The 22,494-nt window shown below is 35.3% G+C and overlaps 1 protein-coding gene across 4 annotated transcripts in view; it reads right to left on the bottom strand.

The window, feature by feature from the left end:
- Positions 1–21,841, bottom strand: part of Msr1 (macrophage scavenger receptor 1) — a 64,418-nt gene extending 42,577 nt beyond the window's left edge. For 2 of the 4 annotated variants that reach the window (XM_013026600.1, XM_013026615.1), the window contains exons 1-5: positions 21,654–21,840; positions 17,646–17,752; positions 14,912–15,025; positions 6,040–6,434; positions 334–520 (exon numbers count right to left, since the gene is read on the bottom strand). In XM_013026600.1, coding sequence (XP_012882054.1) covers positions 334–520; positions 6,040–6,434; positions 14,912–15,025; positions 17,646–17,748 — 799 coding nt within the window. In that variant the 5' untranslated portion in view covers positions 17,749–17,752; positions 21,654–21,840. Of the gene's footprint in view, positions 1–333; positions 521–6,039; positions 6,435–14,911; positions 15,026–17,645; positions 17,801–21,653 lie in introns of all 4 variants that reach the window. The other 2 variants (XM_013026608.1, XM_013026621.1) reach the window with 2 other exon arrangements.
- Positions 21,842–22,494: the final 653 nt, after the last annotated feature.

Here is a 22,494-nt window from a genome sequence, read left to right as displayed (position 1 = left end):
AATAAAAATCTCAATCAATCCAGAAGTCTATAAAAAAATCAAAACAAATGAAAAAAAAAACCTGGGGGGACAAAACAGGAAAAAAAAACCAGCACCAAAATAAGATAATAGAGAAATATCGTGAAAAGTCATTCAATGTTATATTACACAAACAACTGAACAAACAAAAAGATAGTCTTTCTATGACAAACCTAAAACAAAGGATTTCAGAAGGTTGAAGGCAATATACTCAAAAATTGTATAGTCAAACATGGAATTTAAAAATGCCAAATATCTGCAATGTGTCAGCACATCTTGACATGTTATTTTCTGGAGAATGGAAGGAGAGTTTACCTTGAATCAAAGTGATATTTTTCAGTGTCTGCGAATGTTCCCAGTCTTTCAGTCTGAGGTCATTAGTGATGTTGTTCAGTACTTTCACTTCTCTTTTAATTTCCTGTTCCACATGCACTTGTTCTTCTTTCACAGACTCAATTTCTGCTGATGCATTGTATACATGCTCTTCTAACTTACGGATTTCCTGCAACACAGCCCCAAATATTTCATGCATGGTTAGGAAATGTATGATTTCAAAAAGTCTTGGAAATTACATTTTTAAAAACACATGATATTATAAGAATGTTACAGAGTAAAAATATGGATATTAGAAAACCTTTTTTTAGTAAATGGCTAATTTTTCACATACCCTCCCTAGCCAAACAATCAACTGAATATATATCGTCATTCATCTGATTATCCCCAAATATACAGATGCTAAGATAAAATTAAAGACTTCTCAAGGTGTTAATTTATTGGAGGTGAAATTTCCTTATAGTGTATTTACTGTATCATCCTCCAGGTCTATGAAAATGCTAGCTTTAACATGACATTGTTTTATAGCAATAGGCAAAGTTGAATGTCAGAATTCTCAATAATAAACAGTAAAGCTTGATTTTGATATTCAATAAAATTGTAGCATAGTGAATTGATAATATTTTGCTTTGAAATTTTGTAGTTGGGCTTTCTTTGTTTTGGGTTATGAATCCATGCACATGCATATGTGAAAGCACATGCCTGGATATTTATGAGGGTATAAACAAGTGAAGAATATACAATATTCTGAACTATGCTTTTAACTTTTATTGTACAATATAGTAACAGTATTTACTATTAAATATTTACTGTTAAATAATTAAAGATTGACTTATTTTTAATAATTTAGTGGCATTGAATTGCTGAATATTTCCAGATTTCATATTTAAGCTGTACTTTTTTTACAGCTTTAAACAATGCTGCAACAAAACACCACTTTGCATATACCATTGGAGTGCTTACTTCTATTTGACAGCTTCCAGAGAAAAGAATGGATTTTATTTAAGAGACTAAACAATTGAAATATTTTTCAGCACTACCACACTGACCTCCAAATATATGTGCACATTATTTCCTCTCTCTTTGTCAAGTGCCTACTGTGTGCCCTCAAATAATAGGCAATCTCAGCATATTTGAGTTTACAGAACAAGACCGGAAACATGATAAATCATCTTGACTTAATTAGCCACTCATATTATAAGGTAAGTTAGAATATTTAGTCATCAAATTTCTGACCATTAATATTTTTCTTCATTAGTTTTCCCATTATTTACCTAATTTCTCTTTGTGTGTTTGTATTTTCTATGTTTGAGCCACTAAGCCTTGTTGTCTACTCTGGAAATGTTTTATTTCTTTCTGTTCTGTGTTTATGTCACCTCCGTCTTCATGGCATGATTTTGTTTCATAAATATTTCTGTTTAACTGCTTAGGGATTATCATTGCCTATCTGCACATAGAAATCAACTGGTAGTCATTATTTTTTAATCCGGGTAAGAGGAAATTATACTTTCTTGGCCTGAACTAAAAAAAAAAAAAAAAGCTGAGAGGATTAAGGTAGGGTATAAAACCTTTAGAGCTGCTAGCTTACAACCCAGAGTATTTATTTATAGACTTATGGGAACATTCTGTCACTGAGAGAAATCATGCAGTCTTTGTTTCTCTGGGTCTGGATTAAAGCACCAAGAAATGGGTACTTGAAAGGAGACAGTGAGTCCAAGGGGAGAGGTACAGACAAGAATGCAGTCAAGTCTATTTCCTAACAAATGGGGCCATGTCATTCTTTTTGATGGAGGCATAGAATTCCAGTGTGTGTGTGTGTGTGTGTGTGTGTGTGTGTGTGTGTGTACATATACACCACATTTTCTTGATCCATTAATCTATGAGGGGCATCTGGGTTGGTTCCATAGCTATGGTAAATAATGCTGTGATAAACATAGTTGTGCTGGTAGCTTTAGTATGGCCTTGTTTGTGATCATTTGGGTAAATGCCCAAAAGTGGGATTGCTGGGTCATAGGGGAGCTCTGTGTGGAGATGTACAAAACACCATGCTGAAAATGAACTTTACAATTTTGGGGGAACGGGGGCGGGTAGTTGTGGAGGTGAGAGATGGTAGGGGAAAATCAAAGGAGGAGGCAACAATGCTCAATAGGGAATGTACTCATTACCTTGCTGATGTAACTGTAACCCCTCTGTACAGCATTTTTACAATAAAAAATGCACACACACAAATAAAGAATGCAGTCAAGAATTCATTGTACATACCACAACATTAAAAACTGTAAGAGAAAGGGGTGGGACAAAGGAGGATGAGATTGTTAAGGGGGTGATACAGATCAAGATATATTCATACACTGCTTTGTTGAACAACACCTCCCTTGTGGAGTTACTTAAAAATAATAAAAACAGATTCACTTTTCAATGGTAATATACATTTTTTTTTGGTCAGTCATGAGGCTTGAATTCAGGGCCTTTGTGCGGCCTCTGAGATCGTTTGCTCAAGACCAGCTTTCTATCACTGAGCCACAGCTCCACTTCCAGTTTTTGAGTGTTAATTGAATGTAAGTATCATGGGAGCTTTTCTGTCTGGGCTGGCTTCAAACTGAGATCCTCAGAACACAGCCTCTTGAGTAGCTAGGATTCTAGGTATGAGATACTGACCCATGGCTCAGTGGTAGCATAAATTTACAATTTACAATTTACAATTTACAATTAAGTGGATAAAAATCATTCAGATCCATGTATCTACAGAGGAGAAGTTTAGATTAGCAAGTGATTTTGCTACCTAGGAATCTGGAAACACCTATGTGTTTCAAATATAGAGTGGAGAGCTGAGTCGCCTCTGCATTTTCATCTTGAAAACCTCATGTGAGCTTCCTATCTGCCAACTTGTACTTGTATTGGAAAGAGAATCATGCATTTAATTTTTTTAATCCTATGTAATATCTATTCACACTCCCCAGATTTCACCAACACTAGCCTTGCCAGAAACAGGCATTTAATTTTTGCAATTTTATAATTCTTGAAAGAATCATAAAAGTATAATTAGAATTAAAAAAAGAAAAAAAGTATAATTAGAATTAAGTATTACATCCCTTTTCATTCAAACTAATGGTTGCTCTGTCCTTAATGAGTAGTGTTCTGGTATTACTCAAACAACATTTGCTGATTTTGCCAATCATGTCATGTATTTAAGCACTTATTGAGCTAAGGATTCAGTGATCAGGAGGACTTATGGGGTATCATTCAGTGGACAAACGCTTGCCTAACATGTATAAAACCCTGTGTTCAATTTCTCCTACCAGAGGAGTGGGAAATTCTAAGATCAATATAATTACCAAAGCAATGGAGATGAAACCATGATTTCATGTACATATCCACACATGTATACATGGCAGTGAAAATTTCTAAGTCGTGACAAGTAATTAATGTCTAAGAAACACAGCCTTTCAAACTTCATTAGTCACTTGTACTCCCTTTATAATAAAAGGCCTTCCCCAAGACATAATAAGTATAGTTTATTCAAATTGAAAACATCTCATTGATAATCAGATTTTAATTGTTTCTAATAAATATGATCTGAATGTCTACTACCTTCCAAAGCGCTTCTAATTGGGTCTAAATATGTGAGGCATTTTCTGGTGAACTCCACACATTGCCAAGTCAAGCTATTATTGTTCTCCTATCCATTGTTCACCCAATGGATGGGTTTCTATTGGTACCTCTTTTTGTTCCTCCCAACAGTCAGAGTTCTTGTCATCCCAATCATATTTGCTATGCTTAGATACTTATTGATAATGTGGCAAAATACTGCAAGTCATATTTTGGCAGGAGTGACATGGGAAAGAAGCAAAGTATCAATGTTGGTGTTGAAAAGTTGTGCTGAGTTGTGAACATAAAATATTAAAAAGTTGAATGACTGAATCTTATAAATTACAAGTATATCACATTCCTAGTCAATAATTTAATTGTTCTTTTGTCTGAATCAATATATTTGCTCTCTAAATTGTAGTGGTTAAAAAATCACTATATTAAGAAAGAGCTTAAGACTTCAGGCATTTCTCAAGTGGTAGAGTACCATTTTGAACAAGAAATCCAAGCAATATGATAGGTTCTAAGGTACAAATCCAAGTACTAATACATACATACACAGTTCTATTTTCATATGAATATTTCTGGCATTGCTTAATAGGCTTCATATTATGAATTTGGGGCTTAGATAGTTTATGACACAATCATATTTTTCACATGAAATTTTAGTCAAATAAGTGGAATTACTTAGATAGAAGTGGAATTTCTCCACGAGAAATATAATTTAATAATAAACATGAGTTCAAATTAATACTTATCTTAACGAGGTTTGATTACAGAATAGTTTAGTGCAGAGGTCAGATTGGGAAATTCAACCTAGACTTTTTGTGAATAAATATTTACCATTTTTCAGATTTTAGTCATCTCTCTAAATTTTGTATCTGAATACTTACGTTGGTGCTACAATGGCTTCATCTAAGGAGATGTAAGACATCATATTGTCTGCACAGTTTCCATATGGTTCTTTACAAAGAAATGTTACTGACAACTGCAAATGATATCCAATCATTCAATGGCCTGAGTATGATAGTGCTTTACTCATTGCTGTTTTTCTCAATGATTAATGAATATAGCTTGCAGATAAGTAGTAAACAGTATATATTTGATCTTAGTTTGATAATAAAAATACATTATTATCTTAGTAAGAGCTCACAACATTAGTTGTGCATACGTTGTTCAGAGTTAATTCTTTACAGTTATTAGCAGGCATAGGTATACAGAGTAGCAAAATAAATTATTCAAAATTTTAATTTTTAAGATATCCATCTTTTATTGGTGCTGTTGTTGTTGGTCACGGGGCTTGAACTCTGGGCTAGAATGCTGTCCCTGAGCTCTTCAGCTCAAGGCTAGTGCTCTAATACTTGGAGCCACAGTGACACTTCTGGTTTTCTAGTAGTTAACTTTCCTTACCAGGCTGGCTTTGAACTGCAATCCTCAGATCTCAGCCTCCTTTGTAGCTAGGATTACAAGTGTGAGCCACGCATCTGGCAAGATATCCATTTGATATTTACATTCTTTTGGTGCTGAAGAAATATTAAGTCTAAGCTGGACACTAGTGGCTCATGCTTGTAATCTTAGCTGCTCAGAAGGTTGAATAAGATCTGAGTATTGAGGTTTAAAGCAAGCCCCAGTTGAAAGTCCCTAAGATTGTTATCTCCACCAGAAAAAATATACAAGTGTGAGTGTGGCTCAAGTAGAAGTGCAGTAGAACTCTAGCCTTGAGCAACAAAACCAAGTGAGAACATGTTACCCTGAGTTCAACCTTAATACCAGCCCTAGGGAAAAAAGGAAATATTAAGTCTATTTTAAAATTTACTACAACAAGGTGTCTACCTCTCCAGATATTCTATGATAATCTAAAAATCCCAAGTGGTTTGGACAATCTATCAAGATACTCTAATGACATTTAGAATGTTAAAATTGCTTACATCCAATGGAATATGTTGGGAGTCTGGAAAAGCTACTGGGTAAATTCACTTGAAACCTTTTAGTTTGATTGCTTTAATAAAGTAAATAAGGTAATACATGAACCAAATTTGAAATTTTGATTTCAAAGAGACAAGATAAGGAATGTGACCTACCTTTACAAAATGATCTTACCTCTTGTTGTTTCAAGGTAGATTCTTGGAGTTTGCTATTCAATGAGTCTATGTGGAGCTGCATATCAAGCAAGGTGGTATTCAAACTTAATAAGGACTTTGAGAGTCCATCTATTGTGTTCCCATGTTCCTGAACTGAGGAAACCAAGGCACTTAGCTGGAAGAGAAAGCCACTGAATCTTTGAACAATCTGCACACTAAAATTCTGGAAGGATTCTTGATCTATGAGATTGGCTTCTGTGTCTAAAATATGTTGGATTTTCTCCTCCATGTTATCCATGTGTTCTGTCACAACTTCTTGAAATCTCATTTCCTCTTCACTGCCATTTCCTTTTCTCATCATACTTTGAGATGAATCAACTCTGCAATTCTTCATATCCCACTTTAAGAACTGAGCTGTATAGTTAAGTAAGAATAAACCAAGTCATGATCTGCAGGGTTAAATGTATACCTCATTCCACCCCATATGATTGCATTCCATGTGCTTCATTCCTTTCCATTGCAACATGGTGAATGCTAACTTAAAACAAGTGACAAGGTCAAAAAAGTGATATTGATAATCTCAAGGTAGTAATGAGAAGCTCATAGTCTCCCTTTCCTAGGTTGCTTTAGAATTCATTTAGATTTGCTGCTTCTATCAATCTTCCTAGACATTGAGTTGGGATTAGGCCAGGTAGAGAAAATTCTGTAGACTGAAATAATAGTATCCTACTCCCTGAAATAGGATGAAATGAGATGATGTTCAACACCTTTTCTGAAGAAAATATGTGGACCATGTTAGCTTCGTCATTTGGGTAATGAGGAGAAAACCAATAAAAAGTGAAAGGAGAAGCAGTCATGGCAACCGTGGGACACAAAAATTGTTGGTCCATCTTCCTTGGCCAATCACAAACTAGCACAACATTTCATTTTAGTTTACTCAGTCCTGACTGAGGTAGAACAGGACATTGGACAAGTAATTTCTGCCCCTTTAAAAATATATGACTTCATATATTCTTTACCTATCTTTATTTATTTTTTTAATTTTGTTGGTCATGGCACTGTTCCTGACCCTTTTTGCTCAAGGCTAGCTAGCACTATACCACTTTAAGCCACAGCTCCACTTCTGGTTTTCTGGCTGTTAATGGGCGATAAAAGTCTCACAGACTCTCTTGCCTGGGCTGCCTTTGATCTGGGATCCTCAGATCTCGGTCTCCTGACTAGGTAGGATTATAGGCAATAGCCACCAGCACCTGGCTTGCCCTAACTTTAAAAAAAAACTTTGTAATAGGAAAAACCAGATCAATTAATAAATGGGTAAAAGACTTAAAGAGTATCTTCTCAGAAGAAAAAGTAAGAATGGCCAATAGACACATGAAGAGATGTTAAACAACTTTGACCATAAAAGAAATGTTAATTAAAACAAGATTGAAATTCTACCTCACCCCAGTTAGAATGACCGTTATCAAGAAAACTAAGAATAACAAATGCCAGGGGATGTGGCCAAAAGGGAACACTATTGGTGGGAATGTAAACTTGTTCAACCACTCTGGAAAGCAGTATAGAGGTTCCTCCAAAGACTAATCATAGAGCTCCCCTACAAATCAGCAATCCCACTTCTGGGTATTTTCCCAAATGACCACAAATGAGCCTTTTATGAAATCAACCTAGATGCTCCTCAGTGGACAAATGGATCAATAAAAAATGGCATATATACACAAGGGAATCATATACTTTTTCACCAAAAAGAATGATATTATACCATTTATAAGAAAATAGAAAGACTGGGAAAAATTATATTAAGCAAAATAACCCAAACTTGAACAAACAGACTACATGTCTTCCCTCATTTTTGGTAACTAGAATGTGCCTATGTATCTGCACATGGGTTGTCAAAACACAATGGATGCTAAAAGGCAAAAAATATACTGAGACATGATAAGTTATATAGGTCTCTGGACATTCACACAGTGAGACCAAAGAATATTCTTAGAAGAGGATCACAAAGATTCAATAACTATTTGCATATGGTCATACAAAATAATATTTATCTAAATGAACTCCAAGAAATGGAAACAAGAGGGGCTGGGAAGATGGCTCAGTGGTAGAGTGCTTGCCTTGCATGCATGAGGCCCTGGGTTCAATTCCCCAGCACCACATAAGCAAAAAAGAAAAAAAAGCCGGAAGTGGCACTGTAGTTCAAATGGTACAGCACTAGCCTTGAGCTGAAGAGCTGAGGGACAGTGCCCAGGCCCAGAGTTCAGCCCCAGGACTGACAAAAAAAGAAGAAGAAGAAGAAGAAGAAGAAGAAGAAGAAGAAGAAGAAGAAGAAGAAGAAGAAGAAGAAGAAGAAGAAATGGAAACAACAGGGTATTTTCTTCTTTGTTGCTGTTTTTGTGTTCTGTTTTTTGTATTGTTTGTATGTCTTTGGGACGGTAATACAGGGACAGAAAGGATGGGGAAAAGGGTGAACAAATGCAGCTGTGATACTCACTAAAATATGTTGAGAATGAACTATACAACTTGTGGATGGGGCAGAGAGGGAAAAACTTGGAGAGAGCCAGAGAAGAGGTAATACTGTTCAAAAAGGAACATATGTATTACCTGACTTATGTAACTGTAATTCCTCTACACATCACTTTTACAAAAACAATGTGCATATGTATGTGTGCGTGCGTGCGTATTTTTACATTACCTTCAATTTTGATGCATGGTTTAAAATCTTACTTTTTGTTGAACTTTTTATCAAATTTAGTTCTGTTTCCATTACAGTAATTTTAATATAAAATAAATACTGGATATGTACAATATAATATATTAGACAAGTTAATATATTAACTATTAGCCTGACACTTGGTAGACAAGTACTCTTCCATTTGATCCACAAACACAGGTCTTTTTGCTTTCATTTTTTTAAAATTGAATTTCACATTTATGCTTTGGGAAAGCTGCAATGTAATGCTCTGTTTTTACTTTTCTATATAATTGGAAGTTATATTAGACATAATATGTAATACATATTATACAATTTATTATAAATATTTAATATTAAATTTAATTATACAAATATGAATTAATATAAATTTCAAGTATAAGTTATTTGAATATAATATATAATGTGATAATATATAAGGTGATATACTTTTATACAAATGTATTCTAATCATATATTTATATATTTTTATTGTATTATAATGGTTAATATATCTATTTAAATATATACTATATATTATAATTTTTAATTCAATGCTATATAACAAATATTATAATATTAGTTAATAATATTAAACAAAAATAATTTGATAATTAAATCATACTCTACTTTTGAAGATAACAGATTTATGGAACAAATCCCACACATTGTCTATTTCTGTTCATTAATAATATATACAATTTGATATAACAGTCTTGTGATGATGAATTATTTCCTAAAGAAAACTATTTAGTGGTTTTTGGGGAACATACTGAGCTGTGGCTACATGTTTCCAAATGGGCATATGTTCTCCAAACAATCTAATTATCTTTCCAAAATGATTTAAGGCAATATGCCCTATAGTGTTTTTTTCAAAAGAACAGAAAAAAATACACAAATATTAAATTTGAATAAAACTAATGCACAGTCATAATCTTACAAGATGAAGAAAATCTTAAACATCATTTTATTACTAATCTCTAGTAGTTAATGTACCTCTATATTAATACTGCATGCATATCTAGATATGTATGTATGCATATATATAGTTCACATTCTTATTTATTAAATGCATTAGATTTTGCACATGTAGTAATTATGGACCAATAAAGAATGCCTTTGTATGCACTAAAAATGACATATACACATCTATACCTGAGTCTACTGTTCTGTGTTACAAAAATGATATTTGAGATTGCCAGTTATATAGACCTTTGTGGATTAAATACGTTAAGACAGGAAAAAACAGTTTTTTTTGCTAAATGAGAGCAAGCTGCTTGATATCAGACTCTGGTGCAATTCTAACAAGTTACACAACCTCTTCTTTCTCAGGTCTCCTCAAAGATATAAAATATCAACCTCAACAGAGATTAAGCATAGGTGAAATAAAACATAATCCTATAGTGGACAAATTAGCATATATGAAAACTATTTAACCACAAGGTACTTTCCAGAAGAAAGATGGGTTAGTTGTGTTTGTTCAGTATTTCTGAATTTACCAAGAAGTTGACCATAAAAATATATTTCTTCATCACGCTAAATTGAGTATGAAGAATAAGTTTGACAGCTTAATTGATGCATTAACCAATTCTAAGATTTACATACTAGTCTGAGTACAAGTAGTTCAAGCTTTAATTTTTGCTACTCAGGAGGTAGAGAGCAGGAGGCTGAGAGTTCAAGAACAGCATTGGCAAAACCTTTACGAGATCCTATCACAACTGTCAGCTAGGCACATTGAATTGCACTTGTATATCCAGCTCCTCAGGAGGCTAAGACTGAGAGGACCATCATCCAGTTTTCCCAGGCATAAATATAAGACCCTGTTAGATAAACACAGCAAAGTATATGGCGATGTGGATAAAGTGGGAGAGAGACTGCCTAACCAGCACAAAACCCTGATTTCAAACTCTAGTACCATCACCTACTTTGTGCACGGTAACTCTGGGAAGAAAACTGGAAATCAATTTCAACTTTTATTATAAATAATGTGTGTGCATGTGCGTGTGTGTACACATGCATGTGCTTGCTCTCGAGCATGCACACGCTAGTCTTGGAACTCGAACTCAAGGCCTGCGTACTGTCCTTGAGCTTTACTTTCTTCTAGGCTAGCATTCTATCACTTGAGCCACAGCTTTACTTCCAATTTTTTGGTGGTTAATTGGACATAAGAATCTCATAGATTATCCTGTGTAGGCTGGTTCAACTCACAACAGGTCTCAGCCTCTTAGCTAAGCATGAGCCACCAGGGCCCAGCATACATGGACAATTTTCTAAAAAATATCTCAAAATTCTTCCTTTAGATTTTTCATTTTATGATGGTTACTCTGTTACCTAGAGTCAGGACTCTAGGTTGCAGAGTAGGACTACTTGAGTAGAAAGTCTAGCTCTGTCTCTTGTAAGGTGTAACAATGATGAGTTAATTAATGAGTCCATGCTTCTGCTTTGCTATTAGTATAATTGGAATACTAAGTTTCATAGTTTCATTGCTTTTATTTTGGATTCAACATCTGTGTCCTAAGCATCTCCAGACTTGATACTAATTAACCATGCAGAAATAATATTGTGTAGCATAAAAGTTTTCTGGAGTTGAATCTAATCTTAGGTTTTTTTTCTACATATAGTAACTCAACAATATAATTTTATTTCACTGAGAACAAGTATTATTTTGCAGGGATAAAATAAATGTTTTTCACAGCAAGCTAACACCTTATTGGAAAAAGATATGAACAATGCTTTTAATCTGACAAAATAAAGAACATTTGAAAGAAAAGGCTACATTTTGTTTTTATATTTAAAAACACAACTTTGTTTTTTGACCCTGAACAAAAATAAGTTAAATCTGGCTTTCTTTTTCCATTAAATTTTCTTTTCTTTTCTTGTAATGATGTTATACAGAGGGGTTACAGTTACATATGTAAGATAATGAGCACATTTGCACATTGTGACCCCCTCCCTCATTTTCTCCCACTTTCCCTATCCCCCCCCTTAAGTTGTAAAGCTCATTTCCATCATAGTGTCTTGTGAGTATCTTTTTTTTTGTCAGTTGTGGGGCTTGAACTCTGGGCCTGGGCAAAGTCCCTGCACTCTTCAGCTCAAGGCAAGTGCTCTACTGCTTGAGCCACAACCCCACTTGTGGTTTTCTAGAGGTTTATTGGAGATAAGAGTCTCAAGGACTTTCTGGCCTGGGCTGGCTTTGAACGGTGATCCTCAGATCTCAGCCTTCTGAGTAGCTAGGGTTACAGGCATGAGCCACCAGCTCCCAGCTTTGTATCATTGTTATATTGAGTCACCCTTTGTCTTTTGTCTCACCATTTTGTTATTCCCCTCCCCTTCCCCAAATCAGATGCACGTATGACCATGTAAAAGGATGCTAATTGAAATGAACTCCAAGCTATGGAACCAAGAGGGTTTTTTCTTTGTTTCTCTGTTTTTGTTTTTGTTTGTTAATGTACTGTGTAAAGTTCTTTTTCCTTCCTTCCTTCCTTCCTCTCTCTCTTCCTTCCTTTCTCTCTCTCTCTTTCTTCTTTTTTCTTTCTTTCTTTTCCCTTTATTTTATTCCTATTGTAAACTGTTTTTGATTTCAGTACCTTCTGTCTTTTATATATGTTTAAATTCTACTTTCTTTAACAATAATTAACCCTGAGCCAGGCTTCCACCTGTAATCCTAGTTGCTCAGGAGGCTGAGATCTTAGGATTGTGGTTTTAAGCCAGCCTCAGCAGGAACATCCATGAGACTTTTGTCTCCAATAAGCTACCCAGAAAAGGCCAAAAAGTGGTGCAGTGGCTCAAAGTGGTAGAGTGGTAGCCTTCAGCATCTATATTTCTAAATTTATCAATAACTTCGAGATAAGTGTATTTCTTTATCACACAGTAAATTCAGTATGAGGAAAAAGTTTGACGGCTTACTTTATGCATTAATCAATTTTAATATTCACATATTAGTCTGAGTACAAGTGACAGTGCCCAGGCCTTGAGTTCAAGCCCCAGAACTAGTGCATGTGCGCGCACACACACACACACACACACACACACACACACACACACACACACACACAGAGATTAACACTAGTCAGGTGTGGTGTTTAACACCTGTAATCCCAGTGTTGAAAAGGTGACACAGGTGATTCGGGTATTGAGGTCACAGCCAGCCTGGGTTACATAGAAAGACTCTCAAATTCCCATAATGTTAACTTGGGCTGTGGATGTAGCTCAGTGGCATAGCACCTGCCTAGCATGCCTACATGAAGCTCTGCGCTCAATCCCCAGCACAAGGTGAGAAAAAAAAGAAAAGTAGGGTTTAACTCTTTATCAGATACTCAGGTAGAGAATGCAGAGTTCATTTCTTTCCTTTTTATTGGTGAGATGACAGTTTGTGACTTTTCTATTTCGTATTTGAGAGAAGATACTTTATTACGTATGCAAAGACCTAGGGAGAAGCTTATATTTGATTCTACAGATCATGTTTATTCTTTTATGTTGGTGATAGCTCTTCCATTCTTAAATTTATGTTGTTTTGAGTAAAGAATTTTTAGTGTGTCAGTAGCGATTTATACACATCTGCTCTAGATTGTATCTATTGTCCTGGGACAGCATTCTGCTGCTCAGCTCTGACAAAGCGTTGCCAGCTTTGTAAAGAAGAGATACTCTATGAAGTCAACTGTAGAATTCAGGAAACATCTTGAAAAATATTAGATACCCTAAATTTAATTCCCTTTTGTGGTACAATATTTTACTTCACCTATTAATTCATGTGCTCCAAAATAATAACTTCCATCTTTCTAATGATGCATTGTATAACTTGGCTACCTCATAATGGTGTATAGCTAATGTTTTCAACCAAATAGGTATTTCAGACTACAGATAAGCACATTTGGCTATTTAGTACATAGATGCCCCTGATGCACCTGGAAGGTCATTCGCTAATGCCAGATAGATATATTGGAACCTCTTTTCTTTAGAAGGCTGTAGTTGCTTTTTTTTCTTTAATTGTTAGGGTAGGATTTTGCTTTTGTTTGTTTTTAATGTCTTAGAAAGGAATACACATTTCCCCAGAGAAAATACTCCATTGGACACAACTATAACACTTCCATCTAGGTGGTTGTCTTGTTTTTACTGGCCAATCATGTTTCATTATAAAATCTCAATTACAATGGAAGACAGTGGGCCATGGAGGTGTAGATGTCATAGCTGTGACTCCATTACTGAAGAGTCTCTATTTTCCTGCATGGATAATGAGGATAATGATACTGTCTGTTCAGAGGATAATTGCAAAGGTGAATTAAGATAATATGTTTAAAGTTTATAGCCTTATGCTTAAAAATAGAAAATGCTCGAACAATGATAGCGATAAATGACAATGGTTCTTCTCATTGTCCTTTTCTCTAGTGGAATTTTGAACCTGTTTTGGAATACTACCTTAGATCATCTCTTAAGAAAGGAAGTTTGGCTTTGTGTTTGGTATTTTCTCTTTAGGTAGATTAGTATACACAGAAAAGTATATCTTATTCCATCCTTGTTTGTTGATGAAATATATTGCCAGACAATTTATCATCTACAGAGAAGAGAATGACAAGGTACATAAATTGAAATGTCTATTAGGATCCATCAAATCCCTAAATATTACTCCATAGAATAACATTTACATATATACTTCAGGTATATGTAAGCCATAAACCACTATGGAAACCTTCGTATCTATCCCCAGAGAAATATATGTCTGGAGAACATCACAATGAACAGAACTAGCATATTCGATTTCTTTCCTTTGAGAAGATTCCATCATGTTACTTTTTGATACTTTTAAGTAATGGTAAATGGGATATTTGGACAAGTAAGCTGGAAGAATATTAATGAGGGACAGGTCATTCTTCTACAGCGTAGAGGAATGCTGTCAGGATGTGAGTAGCTCATAATAGCTACTCAGATGGCTTATTTGAAAACTGAAGTTTGAAGCTAACCCAGGATGACAAATCCTTGAGTCTCTACCCTCAATTAACTAACAATAAAACAGGAGTGGAGGTGTGGCTCAAGTGGAAAAGCACTCTCTATAGCATGAAATGTTGAGCAACAGCATGAGGCTCTGGTTTAAAGCCTCAGTATTTGCACCCACAAAATACCGCTCCCCCCAGTAAAAAAATAACATGAATTCCCCAGTTTTGATCTCACAATACTTAGTTTACCTGATTGCTAAGTTTCGACATACCTGCCATTATTCCCATGATAGGTATGAGGATCCCAAACACAAGGAGATAGAGGATAATTAGTGCGGCTTTGAAGCACTTCATCTTCTCCTGAAGAGTAGGGCCATTTTTAAGTTCTAAAAAGTAAAACAAAATCCCAACTATTGTTTGTAAACTTACTTTTATTATGTGACTCTATGAACATTTGATTTAAGGGAATTAGTACGTTTAAATATTAATACATATGGAATTATAATTATTTATTCTATGTATTTTACTTGGAAATATGTTGTCTGCAAATAAAATTCTCAAAGAACTATACAATAATGATTTTTTTCATATTTTCAAACCAGATCAGAGAAATATTTATTTTCAAGGAGTTTACTATGCAAAAGTAGTACTGTTTACCAATTCCATCTTGTTTCATAGTTGGCTATCTTTTACAATTTGAAAATGACAAAGTTATTTTAAAAATCAATCAAATGAAATGATTTACACTTTGAGTTAACTGTGGAATAAAGGAAGCCTACCGTAACGTTATTCTTGAGCATATTAACAACTACAAGCTCTAGTCTTATGTATTTCATGGAACTGTGTTTAATATAATAAGATGTGAATTGTGGTAGAAATATAGTGATACTAAAGTATCAGACTTTTCTCTGATTAGGTTAATAAAACATACATTACAACTTTCTTCTCCATGGACATTTCTTTCATTGTTCAATAAAAAGCAATCATTTTGCTTTCTGTTCAAAGAACTTCTAAATTAAATACAAAATTTGAAATACTGTTCAAGAATGTTTTAAGAGAAACTGAAATGAAAACAGGAAAACATTTTTAAAAGTAGCATAGATCAAAAGAGAAAAGAGGGAAGAAAATAGAAAAAACAACCTTTAATACAAATAAAATATCTCACAGATTGATTAAGCCTAAAACTTGTTATAATCATAATTTATTATTATAAGCTCTGTTGTTTTACCTCGATTAATGTACCTATCTTAGCAGTAGCTTTTTAAAACTTAGGGCTTTGTGATTAATGTATCTATCTTAGCAGTAGCTTGTTCAAACTTAGGGCTTTGTGATTGCTAGGTACACTGTACTCTTAGTGAACTCTTCCATCCCCTTTTGCCTTATGTTACTTTTATTTTTTTGTCAGTCCTGGGGCTTGAACTCTGCGACTGGGCACTGTTCCTCAGCTCTTCAGCTCAAGGCCAGCACTCCACCACTTGAGCCACAGCACCACTTCCAGTTTTCTGGTGGTTAATTGGATATAAGAGTCTCATGGACCCTCCTGCCCAGGCTGGCTTTGAACCATGATCCTCAGATCTCAGCCTCCTGAGTAGCTAGGATTACAGGTGTGAGCCACCAGCGCTCAGCTTTTTAGATACTGTCTGGCCAGGCCAATCTAGAACTGTAATCCTGCTATTTATGCTTGTCACATAGCTGAGATTTAAAATACACTGCTTCCTAATGTGCCTAGCTTGTTTTTTTAGATGGAGGGTCTCACTAACTTACTGGGCTTGACTAACCACCCTCTTGATATCTGTTTCCCAAGTAGCTGGGATTATAGGAATGTGCCACCACATCTGGTTCTCTGTGTACTCTACCTCTTAGGCAACTCACAATTTTTCAAAAGTTTCCCCCCTGCTTCCAATATCCTCTCTTCCCAATACCTTTTTTATTAGCTCTTGTCATTACTTTTTAAAATGTGTACCTCAATGCATCACACCCTCCCCTCCATTACAGGACACACATATCCACTGTGTCTTAGGGTTGAGGTCTAGACCCCAAGAATGAGAATTCGTGCTCTTTGACTTGGACCATTTAGTTTTGTGGATGCTGCTCATTGTAACTGACATGTCTCTCTGACACCTGTTGGACATAGGTATTGTCCTTCAAAGTTTAGCAGAATTACAAGCAATTCTGTCCTGATACCTTAATCTATCCTATCCAGACACGGCTGGTTATTGCTTCTTTTGAATTTCTGTCATAACCTATACAATCAGCCATTTCATCTGCTGTGGGTTGAATTGCATCTCCCAAAAAGATATACTGAAGGCCTAATCCCAGATAGATATGCAGTTGGTCTTTGTGGGAAAAAAGATCTTTGAAGGTTGTACCTCAAATGCAACAATGGGATGTACAAGATGCTATGTTGAAAAAGAAACTTTATAATTTAGGCAGGAGGGAGGAGTGTAGTTGTGGAGATGGGAAGGAAGGGATGGTAGGAGAAAAACAAAAGAGTAGACAACAATGCTTGATAAGAAATTACCTTGCTCATGTAACTGTAACCCCTCCTCTGTACAGTATTCTCACAATAAAAAACTTATTAAAAAGAAAAAAGCCATTATGAAAATATCCTTCATTAGAAAGATTCTATTTAGGATCTACCTGTAAGTTAAAATGAGGTCATATGGATGGGCACTAATCTGGTGACTTGGATCACCAGATGTGTAGAAGGAGGATGAGTTAAGTGTTTTGTAGGTATAAGCCAAGGTAGACCAAGAATTGCCAAATGCCATTTGAAGCTCCATAGGAACATGTAAGGATTTGTTTCTATACCCATAAATGAGTGTGTAGTATTCTAAACACCTTGATTTCAGACTTTGAATCTTTCAGAACTGTGAGAGAAAAAAGTCACAATCTTTTAAAGTAACTAACCTCCCATCCATAGGCACTCTCTTCCTCCCCCACTAACACCACAAACACACACACACACACACACACACACACACATATACACACACACACACTTACTGGGAGAGAGCAAAGCTCTCATTGAGCGAGCATCAAATTTCACAGATTCTGAACAGCTGTCAGTGTCCTCCAGTTGGTCATGAAATAGATTCTGATGTTCCATGCTTCTGTCAAGCACAGGGAAAAATATGAATTCCACATGAAATGGCTTCAGTCTTTTTATATAGTGTTTCAAATAGAAATACATAATTGAAATTCAACTTTAGCAAAGAAATGATCATAATGAATGAAATTTATACATACATCATATATAGTAATATACTAACCTTAATTATACATTACATTTAATATGAAAGGACAAATGTATAAGAAACCTATTCATGGGTCTTTCTCTACACAAATGTGCATCTGTGTATGTCTATGTGTTTCTTTGAAAGGAAAGAAAACAATGAATAAATGAAAGGAAGAAGATAAAGAAAGGAGATAGGTTGATAGAGGTAGAGAGAGAGAGAGAGAGAGAACTGCAAGTGCAAGAAAGTAACATTTAGTGTCTACTTAGATTTCTAATGAATCCTAAACATACTGATCTTCTTTGTCCCTCATTTGTTCATCCCCCACATCCAATCCCCATAGAGTCTCTCAAGTGATGTCCTCCTGCTCACATCCCTTGAGTGAATTTCCATCTCACATAGGGTCTAACCAGAATCTTCTCAATAGTCATCATGTTTATTGAGCCTCATATTTAAAATTAAAATCTATTCATTTTGCTTCCTTGAAGACCAAAAGGGAAACACCATCTCTAACTCAGACTCAGCTTCTCCTATCACACATTCATAACACAGATCACTTCTAGGACCTCAAACAATCCCAAATGGCAGAGAGGTTTCTTGTACCAGCAAGCTAGCAAGTCTGCCACAAAGGGATACCAGCTGGCTGTCCTGTAAGCCACTTCATTTCTCACAGTATCTGCCAATATCACATGCAAGAGATTGAATGTTCAGTTCCTGAGATTGACCATTCTGACATTAGATACCATGCCCAAGCCAATTGTACCTCTACTTCTGACTGCTCCAATATCTTTAAGTTGGGCTCCCCTGAAACATGTATAGATTTGGTTAATTTGTTTGAAAGGTTCATAGAACTCAGAATTTCAAATGAGCAGCTGCATGAAGAGATACATAAGGTGAAGCATGGAGGGGGAGGCAGGTTGTCACCTTTTAAGAACCTCCTTCTACACAGATGGCCACAAGCTCTGCCCTTGGTTTTTATGATGGCTGCACTGCATAGACAATATCTAGGAAAGTGAGTGGAGAATCCTGTCTGTTCTTTCTGTTTGTGTGCTGTCTACAGCAATCCTACAACCAGCGTATTCAGTAAGACCCCTCTGAAACACAGAGGTACTAATGAACCTCAAGATCAGAGTTTTCATGGTATGCTTGAGCTATGAATGAGAAAACATGATCAGAACCCTAAAATAAGTAACAGTATTTCTCCTTTCCTTTCCTGGCTTAATTTTCTTCTCAAAATTTATCATCACCTAGCACTGCACAGATAATTTTTGTCTTGTCTGTTGTCTGTTTTATTCATTCAACTTAGGTTCATGACATGAGCTTTTTGTCTCTTGATTTCAGTGACAAGAGAGTTCCTGACATTTCAAAAATGGTACATATATCATGCGTTATATAAAATATCAGGGCTGGGAAGGTGGCTCAGTGGTAGAGTGCTTGCCCTGGGTTCGATTCCTCAGCACCACATAAGCAGGAAAAAAAAACCAGAAGTGGCGCTGTGGCTCACATGGTAGAGCACTAGCCTTGAGCTGAAGAGCTGAGGGACAATGCACAGACCCAGAGTTCAGGCCCCACGACTGGACCCCCCCAAAAAACGTAAAGTAAAATAAAATATCAAATATTTTATATATTTATATCTAAGATATATGGGATAGAACATTTGCCTAGATTGTGTAAGAAACCGAGTTCCATCCTCAATGTCACACACACACAAAAACTCCAACTTAATATTTAAAAGACAATTATGGTCAGGTACCAGTGGCTCACAAATATCAAGGAATCCAGGAGGCTGAAATCCATGGTTTGAAGCTAGCCTTGGCAGAAAAAAAACCTCCATCTCAAAAATAACTAACAAAGCCAGGTGCCGGTGGCTACTCAGAAGGCTGAGATCTGAGGATTACTATTCAAAGCCAGCCTAGGCAGGAAAGTCCCTAAGACTCCAATAAACCACCGGAAAACTGGAAGTGGCACTGTGGTTCAAGGGACGGGACAGTAGGAGAAAAACAAATGAGGGGTAACAATGATGCACAAGAAATGTTCTCATTACCTTACTCATGTAACTGTAACCTCTCTGTACATCATCTTTACAATAAAATAAAATTTAAAAAATCAGGCTGGAGTTATGTCTCAGGTTGTAAAGTGCCTGCCTGGAAAAATTCATATTTAACTACCATGAAAAAAAATTTAATCTTGTTACTAATTAGAAGATAACATGTTTTCCCTGAATGGTGTGTAACTAGTAAACTGAAACGAAAAGCTGTCACTATCAATGTCTCCACTTTGCTTCAAAGGCATTTATTGTTAGTATTGCCAGATTATTCCATTTCTATTTTGCTCATTAATTATCAGTTGTAGCATAAAAATACAGTATGTACACTCCTGAGACTTGTTAGCAGTCAGGAAGCAATTCAGGAGAGTAAATTTGTGATTTTAAATACAGCTTCAAAATCAGGAGAAAAAGCTAACTTCATGTAACGGTACTTTTCCCACAAAATGTCAATGCCCTGTTAAAGAATTGTGAAATCTTTTCTGTAAATAGTCTATTAAAAATATGTTCTGTGAGAAGTGAAACATATCTTTGCAATATCAGCTTTTTATGATATAGTTGAAAGTTCATATAAGCAACAACAGGATAACAATAATAAAATAATTTTCACATTACTATGTTTGGAACCACATGCTTTATTTTCTTGTTTTTATGATAAAAACATTATCAGAATATTAAGATGAGATAATATTCAATTTTTGACACTATGCCATTCTAATGCAAGAGAAATGTTTTCATTTTCATATGAAATCTGAGACTTTGTGCACATTATGGGTGTCAGATTAAGATGTACAAATCAAGATGCCATAAATCTGTTGATAATTCAGCCTTATTATAGAAAAATATACATTTAGGATAATTTACATTTTGAAATGCAAAGCAAAAAATGTTTTAAACATTTTGGTTTCTATTCTCTTACCACTTTAAAAAATGGGACTGATTTGTGAGAATAGAAATTTTAACCCAGATTCCATTATTTAGCTATGTGATCTTAGACAAATATTTTAACTTCTCTGAATTACAGTTTTCTATGTAGCATATCAATTTAAAGAATTACTTTGACAAAATAATTTTTGTAAATTGCCTGGAAGTGAATCACTACTATTTTTAAATTTCATTTTCTAATATGGGCTTTTCATATATTAGCTATGTAAGCTACGTAGCAGTAGTTTCTTGATTTTACAGCTCAGAAACTAAGACCTAAAAAAGATTAAGAAACTAGTCAGAGTTACCTATCAGACAGTGGGAGAATCGATATTGATTCCAGAAGACTATTGGATTCTTTGTATTCTTTCTTCTTACCTAGTTCAATGATATACATATTTCAGACACCTAGTCAATATTCATAATTTGTGCAAGTAATAAGAGCTATTATGCGAAGGCCAAAAATGTCACATAAAAACAAAGGAAAGGAGTCTAACTAAAATGTGTTAAATAAGACTGAAAAAAATCAATATTTTAAACAAAGCATGCATAATCAAATGAAAAAAAACTGCTTGAGAGTTCAAACTCCAAGCTACCATATTTCATGCATATTTATACACACACACTAGCATTCTGCTGCTCATGGAAACAGCAGAACTGAAATTAGAAAATTATTAGTGATGTAATAAAATATTCTACTAGAATGTATATATTTAACACCTCTCTGTCTCACAGAGACTCATACAGAGTTACAAACAGTCAACAGAAGCAACTATAGAAAACAATTAAAACAAACTTTTCTTAGTTTACCGTTAGCTGTGAAGAAGGCAGCACTGATTTGTCCACTTCCCTCTCTTCAGAGTGGAAGCCAAAAATTTCTGTCTCATAGTATTTCAGCATCTAATCCATGAAGAAAGGAAGTGACACACTTGCATGTTGAAAAAAATCTTCCTTAGCAATGGGTTCCAGGAGCACTCTTCTCAATGCACATATTTGCAAAATCTGTATTTGTCTGATAACTTATTCTTCTTTCCACATAAGCTATTGAATGAGAGAGAGAGTAAAAAGTAAAAAGAACAGGACACATAATGAATAGTATATCCATCTTTTCCTTTTAATAAGTTATGCTTGCCTTTTACAATTCTCCATTTCCCATTATTGCTTCATTTACTTTGTATAGTGTTGAGAGGACTCCATATTTGATTTTCTTTTCTTCCACCTCCGCCCCCCCTCCACACCTATAAAAGAAAAGGAAAAATATGAATGTTGAAAACCCCAAGTATCCAAGGAAAGAATCTGATGCCTCATAACTGAAAGTAATAATCTAATAATTCTCATTTCAGCCTCTCTGCAATAATGTTAGCATTAACTATTTTTGTTTCCTTCCTTTCTTTCTTCTTTCTCTCTCTTCCTTCCTTTCTTTCCTTCGTACTTTCTCCCTTCCTTCCATCCTTCCATCCTTCCCCCCTTTTTTTTTTTTTTTTTTTTTTTTTTTTTGGGGGGGGGTCCGGTCATGGGCCTGAACTCTGGGCCTGGGTGCTGTTCCTCAGCTCTTCATCTCAAGTCTAGCGCTCCACCACTTGAGCCACAGCGCCACTTCTGGCTTTTTTTTCTGCTTAATGTGGTGCTGAGGAATCGAACCCAAGGCCTC

The sequence above is a fragment of the Dipodomys ordii genome, unplaced genomic scaffold, assembly GCF_000151885.1.
Source record: "Dipodomys ordii isolate 6190 unplaced genomic scaffold, Dord_2.0 Scaffold4, whole genome shotgun sequence".
In the NCBI taxonomy this organism is placed as follows: Eukaryota; Metazoa; Chordata; class Mammalia; order Rodentia; family Heteromyidae; genus Dipodomys; species Dipodomys ordii.
Note: the sequence above shows the minus strand (reverse complement) of the source record. Positions and strands in the feature narration are given on the sequence as shown.